Source organism: Pleurodeles waltl, chromosome 6 (assembly GCF_031143425.1).
Source record: "Pleurodeles waltl isolate 20211129_DDA chromosome 6, aPleWal1.hap1.20221129, whole genome shotgun sequence".
Lineage (NCBI taxonomy): Eukaryota > Metazoa > Chordata > Amphibia > Caudata > Salamandridae > Pleurodeles > Pleurodeles waltl.
In genome coordinates, this window is record NC_090445.1 from 52,271,429 (window position 1) to 52,285,384 (window position 13,956).

The following is a 13,956-nucleotide window of genomic DNA, read 5'->3' on the forward strand; positions in this document are numbered from 1 at the left end:
AGACTGTTTTAATAGCCAAATACCTTAAGGGGCAAGAATGCATACGCTCAAAAGGGGACCCCATAAGGAAAGTGAGGACCAAGGACAAATCCCATTGAGGCATAACGAATGGTTTTGGAGGATATTTATTTAGAAGACCTTTCAAGAATCTGAGAACAATAGGGGATTTAAATAACGATGGTTGGTCTGGAAGACAAATGAAGGCTGACAAAGCCGACAAATAACCCTTAATGGTAGCCACTGCACAACCCTTCTGCGCTAGAGACAGAGCAAAAGACAAAACGTCCGACAGATGAGCATGTAAGGGATCAATCTGTCTCTCCCCACACCACATAACAAATTTAGACCACCTATTAGCGTAGATAGATTTAGTGGAGTGTCGCCTGGCCGCTAATATAACATCCACTACATCAGGCGGGAGAGAGAAGGAACTCAGGTTGCCCCGTTCAATCTCCAGGCATGTAGGTGTAGACTCTGGAGGTTGGGGTGTAAAACCTGCCCCTGCGACTGCGAGAGGAGGTCTGCCCTGGAAGGGAGACGGAGTGGAGGGCACAGTGAGAGTTGGAGAAGGTCGGATTACCACACCCTCCTTGGCCAATCCGGAGCTATTAAGATGACTTGGGCCCGGTCTTGGCGAATCTTCCTCAACACTCGAGGAATCAAGGGTATGGGGGGAAACGCGTAAAGCAACTGGTCGCACCAGGTTATCAGAAACGCGTCCCCCGAATCTCCCTGCACCGGATACTGGAGGCTGCAGAATAACGGACAATGCGCGTTCTCCCGAGTGGCAAACAGATCTATCCGAGGAAACCCCCACATCTGGAAGATTAAACGGACTTGATCTGGATGGAGATGCCACTCGTGGTCGGCCGAGAATTGGCGACTGAGACTGTCCGCACGTACATTCAAGACCCCGGCCAAATGATTTGCTACCAAGCAAATCTGATGGTCCTTTGCCCAGGACCATAGTCGAAGAGCTTCTCTGCAGAGAAGGTACGACCCTACTCCTCCCTGTTTGTTTATGTACCACATCGTGGTAGTATTGTCCGTCAGGACCTGTACCGACTGACCACGAAGGGAAGGGAGGAAGGCCTTGAGAGCCAGACGTACAGCCCGTAACTCTAACAGATTGATATGAAACATCTGTTCCTCTGGAGACCAAAGTCCTTTGATCTCCAGATCCCCCAGATGAGCTCCCCACCCTAGAGTGGAAGCATCCGTTATGACCGTGGCCACTGGTGGCGACTGCGCGAACGGCTTTCCTTGTGAAAGATTGTCGTCCGCAATCCACCACTTCAAGTCCACAGCAGCATCTCTGGAGATCTTGACCGCACCTTCTAGATCTCCCTTGTGTTGAGACCACTGCCTTCGGAGGCACCACTGAAGAGCCCTCATGTGCCAGCGAACATGTATGACCAACAGTATGCAGGAGGCAAACAGACCGAGCAGACGAAGGACCTTGAGGACTGGAACTACCGCTCCATTTCGAAACATTGGAACCAATTCCTGAATATCTTGAACCCGCTGAGGCAGAGGAAAGGCTCGATTCAATGTTGTATCCAGTACTGCCCCTATGAACAGGAGGCGCTGAGAGGGCTCCAGGTGAGATTTGGGCACGTTCACCGAAAAGCCCAGGTCGAACAACAACTGGGTTGTTGACTGCAGATGATACGACACAAGCTCCGGGGACTTGGCTTTGATCAACCAGTCATCCAAGTAAGGGAATACTGCTATCCCCTTCCTTCTGAGCTCTGCCGCAACCACTGACATCACCTTCGTGAAGACTCGAGGTGCTGAAGTAAGACCAAACGGAAGGACCGCAAACTGATAGTGCTGCGACCCTACCACAAACCGGAGATACTTCCTGTGTGACTTGAGTATCGGAATATGAAAATAAGCATCCTGCAAGTCGACAGACACCATCCAATCTTCTTTGTTCAACGCCAAAAGCACCTGTGCTAGGGTCAGCATCTTGAACTTTTCCTGATTGAGGAACCAATTCAAGATCCTCAGATCCAGGATCGGTCTCAACCGACCATCCTTCTTGGGAATCAGGAAGTACCTTGAGTATCAACCTCGACCCCTTTCCTGCTCTGGAACCAATTCCACCGCGCCTTTTGAAAGGAGGACTTGAACCTCCTGTTTTAGCAACAGGAGGTGTTCTTCTGAACAATAAGATGAGCGGGCGGGAGGGGGGGCGGAAACTCCCGAAAGGGAAGGGTGTAGCCTTTTTCCACAATACTGATAACCCAAGTGTCCGTTGTAATAGTCTCCCACTTGTGGAGAAAATGCCGTAATCTTCCCCCTACAGGAGAGGAGTGAGTGGGAAATGGTGGAAGCCTAAGGCTGCTTTCCCTGCTGCACCCCTCCAGAGGACGAGGAAGAGGCAGAGTGCTGTTGAGAGGCTCCTCTGGTGCGGGCCCTCCCTCTCCCTCTAAATGATCTATAGGGGTGAGAAGAGGCGGGTTGCTGGAACCTCCCCCGAAAGGAAGAGGAGGAAGAGCCACGCCCAAATCCACGAAACCTCCTGAAAAACCTGGAAGAGGCAGAGGAAGAAGGAGCTTGCAGCCCTAACGATTTGGCTGTGGCCCTGCTCTCTTTAAATCCCCCCAAGGCCGAATCTGCCTTTGCTCCAAACAGTTTGTCCCCATCAAACGGGAGGTCTAATAGGGTCGACTGCACGTCCGCAGAAAACCCTGAATTACGGAGCCAGGCCTGTCTCCTCGCCACCACAGCCGTGCCCATCGCCCTTGCCACCGAGTCGGTTGTGTCCAGCCCAGACTGGATAATCTGGGTTGCGGCAGCCTGGGCGTCCGAGACAACATCCAAGAGTCCCTGGGGAAGCTCCGTAAAAGAAGATGAAATATCATCCATAAGAGCATGGATATATCTCCCCAGAATGCAAGTTGCGTTGGTGGCCTTCAACGCCAAACTGCAAGAAGAAAATATTTTCTTGGATTGCGCATCCAGTTTTTTGGAGTCCCTGTCTCCAGGTACCGTCGGGAAAGATCCAGGTGCTGATTTCGGTGAACAGGAGGCTTGCACCACCAAGCTCTCCGGCGTAGGGTGTCTTGAAAGAAAACCAGGGTCAGATGGTGCAGCCCGATATCTTCTGGCCACAGCCCTATGAACTGCCGAGGAAGATACAGGCTTCTTCCACACCTCCAACACCGGATCAAGCAAAGCCTCATTAAACGGTAAGAGAGGCTCCGCTGCAGCAGAGGCCGGATGCAGCACTTCCGTCAATAAATTCTGCTTCGCCTCTGCCACCGGCAAAGGCAGGTCCAGAAAATTAGCCGCCTTCCTCACCACCGCGTGAAAGGTAGCAGCCTCCTCCGTATACTCCCCTGGAGATGAAAGGTCCCACTCAGAGGAAGTATCCAGCCCACTGGCCGTATCCAGACCATGCAGTCCATCACCAGAGTCCTCAACCTCTCCTTCCTCCAGGACTCGCTGGTACTCCTGCTCTTCCAAAAGACGGAGAGCACGCCTCCTTGAATGCAGTCTCTGCTCAATACGTGGAGTCGACATGGCCTCTGACGAAGTCGAAGATCGGCGCCAATCTCCAGAAGCATCCGACGCCGCATCCGGCGCCACAGGCAGCTTCGGCGCCGATGAAGGAGCAGGACGAAGAGATCTTGGAGCCGATGGACCCACCGGAGTCACAGGACGAAATCCCGACGTCGACGGGATGGAAACCTCCGGAGCCAATCCCTCTGAAGCCACCGGAGCGGCCACCGGCGCCGAGCCCACATTCCCAAAAGGGAGAAAGGGCATAAAGGGTGCCGGCCGAAGAGGCGCAGGATCACCCAATGAAAAGGCCAAAGTCCCCGAAGGACCAGCCGGAGCACCTCCTGGAGCCATCTGCTGAAAGATGGTATACATCGCATTCAGAAATGCGGTACTATCGGCTCCAGGGGCGGGAAAAGCCGGATACTGAGGTGCCTGGATCGAAGGCGACGCCGGAGACAGCACAAGAGGCTGCATCACCTCAACCACAGACGCTTGTCCAGGCGAAGTCGGTGACGCCGGAGAGGGCAACGGCGTCAATGGATGCGGCGTGACCGTGGGACTGACCTCCCAAGTCCTCCGACGCCGAGCCGAAGGCGACCTCGAACGAGTCCCCTTGCTGGAATGACGCCGTGAATCTCTACGGCGCCAGGAGTCTCGATGACGCCGATGAGACCTTGGCGAGGAAGACTTTTTGTGATGTTTTTCCTTTCTCTTCGACTTCGCCAGGAATAGTTTAGCGTCACATTCTTTGAGGGCCTTTGGATTCATGTGCTGACATGAATCGCAAGTCACGACGTCGTGGTCAGAGCTCAAACACCAGAGACAGTCGGAGTGAGGATCTGTAACGGACATCTTGCCCCCACACTCTTGACGGGGCTTGAAACCCGACTTTCTCTGAGACATTGTTACCGCAGAGAAGAACTACGCAGCAGAAAATACACTGTAACTACTAAAGTAACAGTAGCTCCCTCGAAGATAACCGTTTCGAATGCACGGAAAAAAGGGAACTGACGTCGGCACGTCGGCGAGGACCTCTTATTGCCTGTATGACGTCAGACGGCGTCGCGTGGGCTAGAGTGACGTCCTCGTCGACGTGCAGAGACTAGGAAGAAGATTTCCGTTGAATGCTGGCGCCATGGGAGTATTCATTAGGTGAGGAATCCACAGGTAGTTGTATCCATCAGAAATTGGTATTACCTAGAGATATACATTAGACTAGTGTTTAATGTTTGAGTCTGTCCAAAAAACTATTTATGCAAGATTGTATGGTGGACTACATCAGCACAATGGTCACCGGAACAAATCCATGCAAAATGTATACCCTGGGACACAGAGGGTAAATATCGCAAGTCCAACATTTTGAGAAGCTGCACAAATAGTCTGATACTTCCCCATTAGTGAGAATATAGACATATCACCCAGTATATGTGCTTTATAAGTAAGAGCAAAAAGCACAAACAAATTGTGCCCTGCCTTTCTTGCACCCGAGCGGATGTTGACCCTAGACACTAGTAGTTACTGCTGCCAGACCCCTATATAGCTATCTAGAGGAGCACTAAGCATTTGTGGAGACCTGACCTTTGATAGGGTTCTACTCTTGAGAATGGAATGTCCGTTATCCTGGCCTGCATAGACCTAGAAAAGAGGCTCAGCCAGACACTGTCTTGCAACAAAGAAACCTTGTTTGTCCTGAGATGGTGAAATACTAATGGTGGAGATTACTATTTTAGGGCTTGAATTTAAAAAAGGACTTTAAAGGTACAAGATATTCAGAGGGTCAATTGATGGGCAACTTCCAGCTAAACAATTCAATTATTATAGCAGTGCACTCTCTGTCAATCAGTACAATATTTCTGTCTGACGTTTGATTTTTCTTTTCATGACAGTAAATATCTGTTTTGCCTTTTCTTGAACTATATATAAATATAACTATATATCAAGATATTGCTCTTAACCTCACTCCTGATGAGTCAGATGTTATTACAAATGTCGTAAACAATCTTACACACAAGATTACATACCATATTAACCTTAAAACTATGAGTTAACTATGAACATGGTAGGGTATTTCTGATTGGTCTGAATATGTATTGTCATTTTATTAACTACACTGTGCTGTTCACATATGGGGGATACATTCTGTGAAGTCATATGCACAACAGAGTGTGGGTTGGAAAGAGGCCCCTGCCTTTAGTAAGGCTCAATACCCAAGCCTCTGCCAGTGGGCAAACTCTGCTGCGCACAGTCTATGGCAAAACAGAAGAGGTTGCAATGCTGTGCCTTTGGCCAGACCCGGGGTACAACTTTTGGCTGGGGGCCAAACCTCTTTGGAAACTGACTTCGGCCATGAGCAATGGGGGAAGGTGGCCAACCCATAGCATGTGGCACAATTCTGCTCCACAAGACCTTCTGCTGTGGAAAGCAAGGTACAACAGCATAGCTCTACCCCACTACCTGCCAGCCAGATCCCTCTGCGGTTAACGCTTGTTAATACTTTTTACATTTTTTTCAGGATTTTCAAATTCTGTATAACCAAGTTCTAAAAAAGAGTAGGTGGGACTAAGAGCAAAAAAAAGGTCCAGTATCCGGACTCTATGCAAATATCAATAAACAAAAGGAGGGGCTACTGTTCCTAACCAGGAGAGTCTGTACATGCCCAGGTCAAAAGAGGGAAATGACTGCCTTCATTTTTGGTGCCCTCATGCACCCTAACAAAGGGTGTCATGCTTCATCATAAGGCTGCTCCTCATAGGACCGGCGCTGCAATGCCCTGCGAAGGGTCACTTTGGCGGAGATCTTTTGTTGAATGCTGTTTTGTGAAGCCTATAAGTGAGAGGGTGTCCTTAAAATGTGAGGTCAAATGTGCAATGCTAAGTCTCAATTGAGAAAAATGAGAATGGTTAAAACCTCCTAGGAGTTTACCAAAATGTTTAATTATGCGGTATTCCTGGGAGGATTAAAAAGCCAGCAGAACAAAGGCATGATAGAATTCTCCGGGAACGTAATGAACCCTGGTAGTCATAAAAGATCAACGATGAATAAATTCAGTGATATTTAGTTTTTCTTTTCATTTTATTGCTGGAGAGGGTGCCCTGGGGCCACAGTAGGTGCACTCTGCCCCCTTATGTCCTTTTCCACAGTGCTCGGTTCACTGCGTCGAGCCACAGCATTTTTCTGTGACGGCTAGCAAGATTCGTAAATCAACAATGTGCAGCTCCCCTAGTCCAATGGCATGCCTTTATTTTATTGGATTTGTGAACCCAAGGAGGATCCATGAATTAATGGATCAGAAATCTTTAAAAAGTAAATCTTTTATGTCCAGCTTTTTTTAAACACTAGTTCACTGATAACTACTCAACGGATTCACACCAAACAAAGCAAGGTTACATCCTTGAGTACAGTTGCACTTATTTGCCAAGTTGAGCTCTGCAGATGGTGCTACAGCGCCTCCCATGTATCGGAAAGCACATTGCAAGAGGGGACTGAGAACAACTGGCCCAAGTGTAATGGCAGAGCTCGAATTATTAAGGTTACATTAGTAAACCAAATGCAAGAGGATTTAAGGGTGGAAAGGCAGCAGAACCTGCTCTTGAGGGAGGAGGTAAGTGGAATCCTATTCTTATTAAGTATATTTCTGGACATCTAGAGGTGTGCAGGACGACCATTAGGAAGGAACATTAAGGAACACCAAAATTCACCAGCTGCTGTATATCCCTCTAAGCTAAAACCTCCTCATAAACCTGTGGGGCTTCTCCTGTGCATCGAAGCGGGACTTCTTGTTTAGGTGCATTTAAGGTGCTGTGGCTACCACTGTACGGAGCAAAAGCGGGCCAGTCTGAGGCCGGAGAAAGCCAAGCCTTTCGGACTGCCTTTTAAGAAGTCTCCAGTGTAATGATGGAGGGGATGACCAGCACACCCTAACGCAGCACAGCTAATGACAGCATGTTAGAGAGGGCTGCAGGGAGTCATCTCCAGGAAAATTACCTTTATGGCGCAAAAACTCTCTATTGAACACAGGCCCTCCATTGGAAGTATTGTTATTGCCAAGGGGGAGAGGTTGGTGACACCAGCTCTAGTGCTGGCAAAAATAACATAGGTAACACAGTTGGGTGCTTAACAGCAGCTGATATCTTAGCCCCATCAGTGTTGGCATCCAAGTAAAATAGAAGGATCTAACGCTTGCTACTGCTTGATCAATACTGTAGCAGACTCAATTTGATTGTAGAAACGCAGCTGCAAACCCTACTACAACCCCTCATTGACCATCTGTGTCTTAGTAAATCACTGTTAGCAGCTATCAGTTCTATTACCCTTACATGCCCTACTGATCGTAATCAACCAGCAAACCACATACATCCCCTCCTTTCACCCCAGAACTATTTTTGAATGAAGGTCTGATTTGGCACCTTTTGCCACTCATTAAATAAAGAAAATCTCTGGGGAGGTGATGCTGGCCCAGCCGAGCAGGGTTCAGCACTTTGTTGCTATTTGGATCCCCTTAGCACGGCGGAGTATAGGAGACTGATGGAGCCGTCTTTTACAGGTTCTTGGATTTTGACTGACCGGCAGGATAACGATATAGTGCCCAATAAGGAAGTTCTGGGCCTCCCTCCAAATGTCGGTCCGTTGCCAGTTGTCATGGTGCTCAGGTGTAACCAAATGGAATCCGGGGAACAACTCTTAAAAAAAAGTTATGTTTGGGTATGTAGGAATAGGGGTTCAGTAAGGCATATTGTAATCAGATTCTACAGACCAGAAGGGTAGGCTGCTCGGACCTGCAAGGAAAATCTTGACCAGAGACTGCATTGTTGTGAACTTCAAGAACCAGATATAAGTCAGAAATTTACTATCATTCCTCAAGTGATTAGCAGTCAAACAAGGGAAAATTTACATCTCTCCCCTTGGCTACTTTCAATCACCCCCCTTCTTGGATAAAAGGGCAGGTTTCAACCCAGGCTGCGGGATATTCTCTGACCCAACCCCCATCAAGGCCAAGGATCTGCCAGGGGACATAATAACTGAAGAAATATTCAAAGACTTAGTAGATCTTGGGTTGATTGGCTGACTTATGCCAGCTCCCCTAAGGAACAGCAAGGGTTTTCTGGAGCAGTCTACCTCTAACGTATGCACTTTGGATGCATCATCTAAAGGAAAATTACCTGTATCCCATGTAAGGGTAATGACTTGGAATATTGTGTGAATCAGTTCCAAACTGTGCCATCCCGACTGCACTGTCCTAATTAGAAATTATGATTTTTTACTATTTCAGGAAATTTGGGCCATATCTCCCCTCACTTTTGAAGGATAAGATTGCTATTCTGTTCCCTATACCCTTTGAAGGTGCAGCTGCTGCAAAGGGAGCATTATCCATTAGGATCAAACTGTCAATTAAAGCTGGAGTTGAGGTTATGGCTACCAATAGTATGGAAACACAAGCCCTCTATCATGCAGAAACTCTCTTTGTGTACATCTCATTCATTTGTACATTAGCTGTGGATATGAGTCACTTACTCGGGAGTGTAACCATAACCTTATCCTTGCAGGGGATTTAAAAAAAAAAAAAGTATTAGCACTGTTAATAGGGGATACTTAGGACCTACTTTATATTTTGGTGGATAGCCCGTCGTTCCACCAGCACAACAGAGTAAGTTACTCCATCCCCATGGCGGAGTGACTGCCCACCAAATTAATATATGATTGCCAAGTAGGAGGTCATTTATACTGCATAGACCGGAACCACCATCATGCCGGTTTCTGCCGATGCTTTTGCTGTTTGGTGCGTGATGCGTCAGTCAATATATCCTTTGGCCTGGCAGAACACTTAGGGGGTCATTCTGACTCCCGCCGGGCGCGGTCACCGCGCGCCCGGCGGGAGCCGCCAAAATACCGTACCGCGGTCGGAAGACCGCGTGGGTATTTTGAGGTTTCCCCTGGGCTGGCGGGCGGCCTCCAAAAGGCCGCCCGCCAGCCCAGGGGAAACCGTCCTTCCCACGATGAAGCCGGCTCGTAATCGAGCCGGCGGAGTGGGAAGGTGCGACGGGTGCTGTTGCACCCGTCGCGTATTTCACTGTCTGCCAAGCAGACAGTGAAATACTCGTAGGGGCCCTCTTACGGGGGCCCCTGCAGTGCCCATGCCAGTGGCATGGGCACTGCAGGGGCCCCCAGGGGCCCCGCGAACCCCCCTACCGCCATCCGGTTCCCCGCGGGCGGACCGCCGGGAACTGGATGGCGGTAGGGGGGGTCGGAATCCCCTCGGCGGCGCAGCGAGCTGCGCCGCCTTGGAGGATTCAAAGGGGCGGCAGTACACTGGCGGGAGACCGCCAGTGTTGCCGGTCTGACCGCGGCTTTACCGCCGCGGTCAGAATGCCCTGCGGGGCACCGCCGGTCTGTCGGCGGTGCTCCCGCCGACCCTGGCCCCGGCGGTCTAAGACCGCCAGGGTCAGAATCACCCCCTTAATGTCTGACAGGCCAAGACTATTCGCTCACCAGAATAGAGAGCTGGCAGTCATTTCTAATGCATTGATGGGAATGCCCCACAAGCAACTAACTGGAATGGCTTTCTTTGTTAGTTTTCTGCAGTGAGTGTGAATCTCACAGACCACTAAGTCTAATATTCCTTAGCAGAGTTATTTTTCACTAATATTTAAGTGCAAATGTGTCACTCTACTCTACACCACACCACTTCTCTCTGCTCCACTCCACTGCACTTCTCTCTACTCTACTTATCTCGACTCTACACCACTTCATACTCCATTCTATGCCACATCACTGTATGCAACTCTACACCACACCATTCTACACCAATCTAAATCACTCCATTCCAATCTACACCACTCCATTCCACACCGCTCCACTCCACGGTATACCACTCTACATCATTTCACTCTACTGAACTCCATTCCACTCTACTGCATTCCACACTATTCTACTGCACTCCATGGCACTCTACTGCACGCCAATCCACTCTACTGCATGTCACTCCACTCCACTCCATGTCACTCTACTCTACGCCTATCTACTGTCCGTGACTCCACTGTATGCCACTTCGGCACTCTTCTGTATACAATAGCTAGAAGACATTTACAAAGTCAATAGTTCTCATATATGCAAGACCTATTGGCTTTGTCCAATGCTTGTTTGTAAATTGTATTCCATTTTCAGTTTAAAAAAAATCCATTGAGGAAGCACAAATCCTGCCAGTGCAGAATAGCACTAAGATTCTTACAACTGCTGGTGAGAGGGATGTCTGCTTCAGTGTGGGGTCCTTTCTGAAATTAGCTGTACGCTTGAGAAAGAGTATGCTTTGTTAACCATAGGTAGCCGTCCATGTCCTTCTCAGGTAGAGATTTACTGTATGTATGATTATGATTGGTGCAGCTATAAAACTAATTTTGTATGCTATTTTAATGGTATGGTATTTTCCTAGTCTTTCTAACTGATAAATGTGTACTATAATTATTTTAATGTATGCTAATAGGCCCGTTTTAACTTTTGTGTTTTTATGGATGTCTCAGATGCTTGACTAAAGTTTCACTGGTGACAAAATGCCAAGTTTAGTGTACTTCTATTAATCTGTTTTTGCATTAAGAACCAAAGAATTCTATGGGAGTTCAAATGGGAAATGTCACTTTTGGAACAGCCCCTATTCTTAGGCCAACTCTTAAGGAATCTGCAGCAATCAACCCACAATGGATGGACTTTTTTTTGCAAAGTTTTGCCCAGATTTGTTGAATGGCATGAAAGCTAAGCAAACCAAGAATCCTTTTCAATGGAAATTCTGACCTGAATGTAACTACACAGGTGGTGTTGCAGTCTGCGTTATAAAAGTGTGTGTGGTGTCCACAAGAAAGAAATGACTCAAACAAATGAAATCACTGAAAACAATCAAATATATATATACACTGCAACACTTTATCAGCTTGTAAATTATTGATTTCTCAGTGACTTCTCAGCTGACAGTCATATATGCAGGTACTTGTAATGTCAATGGCTAATGTCACTGAACCACCAATCTATACATTGAGGAATGTATTCCAAACAATTAATTGATTTCTAATACTGGATGTCATGACATACTGTTTTGCACAAAATGCACCGTGGTTATTCACTGGAAAAAGAAAAATGAAATTATTTGAAGTCACCAACATGATCTTTCTACCATATGAATTTCAATTTCAATATTTATGATAAAGATTTTTTGTGATTAGCCTACACGAGCATTCAGATGGCTTAAATCCTGTGAAGAAAGATTGTGCCTCAGGAGTTCTGTCATTAGCTTTTTGGGGTACTTTGGACAATAAGTTACTACAGTTTGTAAGAAATGTTATTACATGGAATACATTTAGTTGTTCAGGGGGTAAAAGAAGGGCAGGTGTTGGAACTGGTGGTAATGGAAATAAGCATGGAGCAAACTGGTAACCAAGTCCTACAGGTATGAGAAAAACACTTATGGCACCAAAACAACCAAGGATAAATGCAGCTGATATTAGTAATATCTAAAATATTAGGCATGGTGCTTATGGCTGGAAATATGTGTTTAATGCATATTAGGTGTGTAATGAATATATGACTGGGTTGCACAAATTATAGTAATAATGTGATACATGACATTATCGTACCGTCTATCTGTCGGTGGAAGAAACCGCTGTCCAGGGACACCAAAGGACACCATCAACAAGGAGTGGCACTCATGAGTAGTGGGGCAAGGTGTCTGAATTTCTATAATCCCATCACCTAATTTAATTGAAGCAGCGTTCTACTTTTTCAGCATCACAATTTGCTCTGTTTCTTTGTCTCCCCATGGCAGATAGACATCTTAGGCTTCAATAGCATATGTGTTTAGCATGTTAAGGAGTTAAATCCAGATTCTTGCAGAAAGCACCAAAGATTTCCAACTACTTAACAGAAATAGGAAAACTTTCCTTTAAAGATGATATTTATATTACTTTTATGACTTTAGATCGGGATTACTTTAAACAGTGTGAAAGTACATGGAGTCTTCATTTGACTCCTTATCTTCTCATCTTGTATAACATTTTTTGCAAAGTGGTAACCAATCTTATTATTATGTCAACGTGTAAAAAAGGATGGCACAGGTCTGTTTCAGGAGGGCCTTTTGAAGCCCTGCCAGCGTAGTTGTTCAGTGAATTGTGTCACTGAGATTCAGCCTATTTTCAGAATAATTAGAAATTGTCCCAAAAGTCTGTGGGCCAGATGTATCAAGCTACCGGTTTGCATTTCTTTAGTAGTGAATTTTAAGAAATCGCTATTTAAGAAATGCTAAATGGGATGTATGAAATTTACGATTCTGTAATAGCGATTTCTTAAAAGTTGCAATCGCTATTACCAAATCGCAATTAGGGACTGGGACTTCATTCATCCCTATGGGCCTGTAGGCCCATAGGTGCGAATGGTTTTGCATTTCCCAATTTGCAAATTCCTGTTAGGAATTAATAAATTAGGTAATGCAAACCCCAGGGTGCTGGGGGCATAAGGCCCCCTCTGATGCACCCCAAAAAAATATTTGCAGCCATGTGAAGCACACACATGCCCTAGGGGCATGTGTACGCTACATGTCATTTTTAAAAATGCATTTCTAATGCATTTTTAAAAATTCCCCTTGCTTACCACCAAACTTGAGTTTGTGGTATTTGCATTTCCTAAATGCCCAATTCGCATTTAGGAAATGCTTGATACATGTGCTTTGGAAATCGCAAAAAGGAATTCACTATTTGCAATTTCCTATTTAGGGAATCGCAGTTTGCGATTCTCTAAACGAGGTCGCATTTTTTTTTAAGGAATCTCTATTTTAGCGGTTCCTTAAAATTGTACTGCGAATGCCTTTTTATACATCGTGAAAGGCATTTTTGCATTCGCAAATGGCCGAATTTTGCGATTCGCACCGTTTGCGAACACAACAAAGTTTGATACATCTGGCCCTTATCTCAATCCCAATCGGGTCAATAGGAGGGTCCTATAGGAGAGGCATTTTCATCTACTATTGGGGATATTTGGGCAACAGGACAATGGCTGGGGTCAGAACTTACCGCTGGCCCGCACACTTATTCTGACGTCTCCATCGGGGATCATATTTGACGGCTCCGCCCCCGGAATCACAAATGCCCTGCCCATTAATTCTGTGTGACAGAGGAGGAGTGAAAAAGAACATAGTGAGTGGCATTCACATGCAAGGTGGTAGAAGACAACCAAAAACAAGGACAATTCTTTCCTGTGCTTTCATAACACAAAAAGTGAGATCTTTGGGAAGACTCAAAAGAGCACAAAAGAGAAGGACTTGATTTTGTGATAGACATAATAGATTTTGCACAACATATCATATCAGGGATTACTCTTATTTAGGATACAAAAAAGTATCATTGAGCAGTTCTTGAAGACGTCATTGCTGGCACAATATATTTTCCACAATATCATGCATAATAGGTT

The 13,956-nt window shown here is 46.5% G+C and overlaps 1 protein-coding gene across 1 annotated transcript in view; it reads right to left on the minus strand.

Moving 5' to 3' along the window:
- Positions 1-13,956, minus strand: part of LOC138299178 (complement C4-B-like) — a 541,079-nt gene that overhangs the window by 189,596 nt on the left and 337,527 nt on the right. The window contains exon 23 of the mRNA XM_069237273.1: positions 13,560-13,649. Coding sequence (XP_069093374.1) covers positions 13,560-13,649 — 90 coding nt within the window. The remainder of the gene's footprint in view (positions 1-13,559; positions 13,650-13,956) is intronic.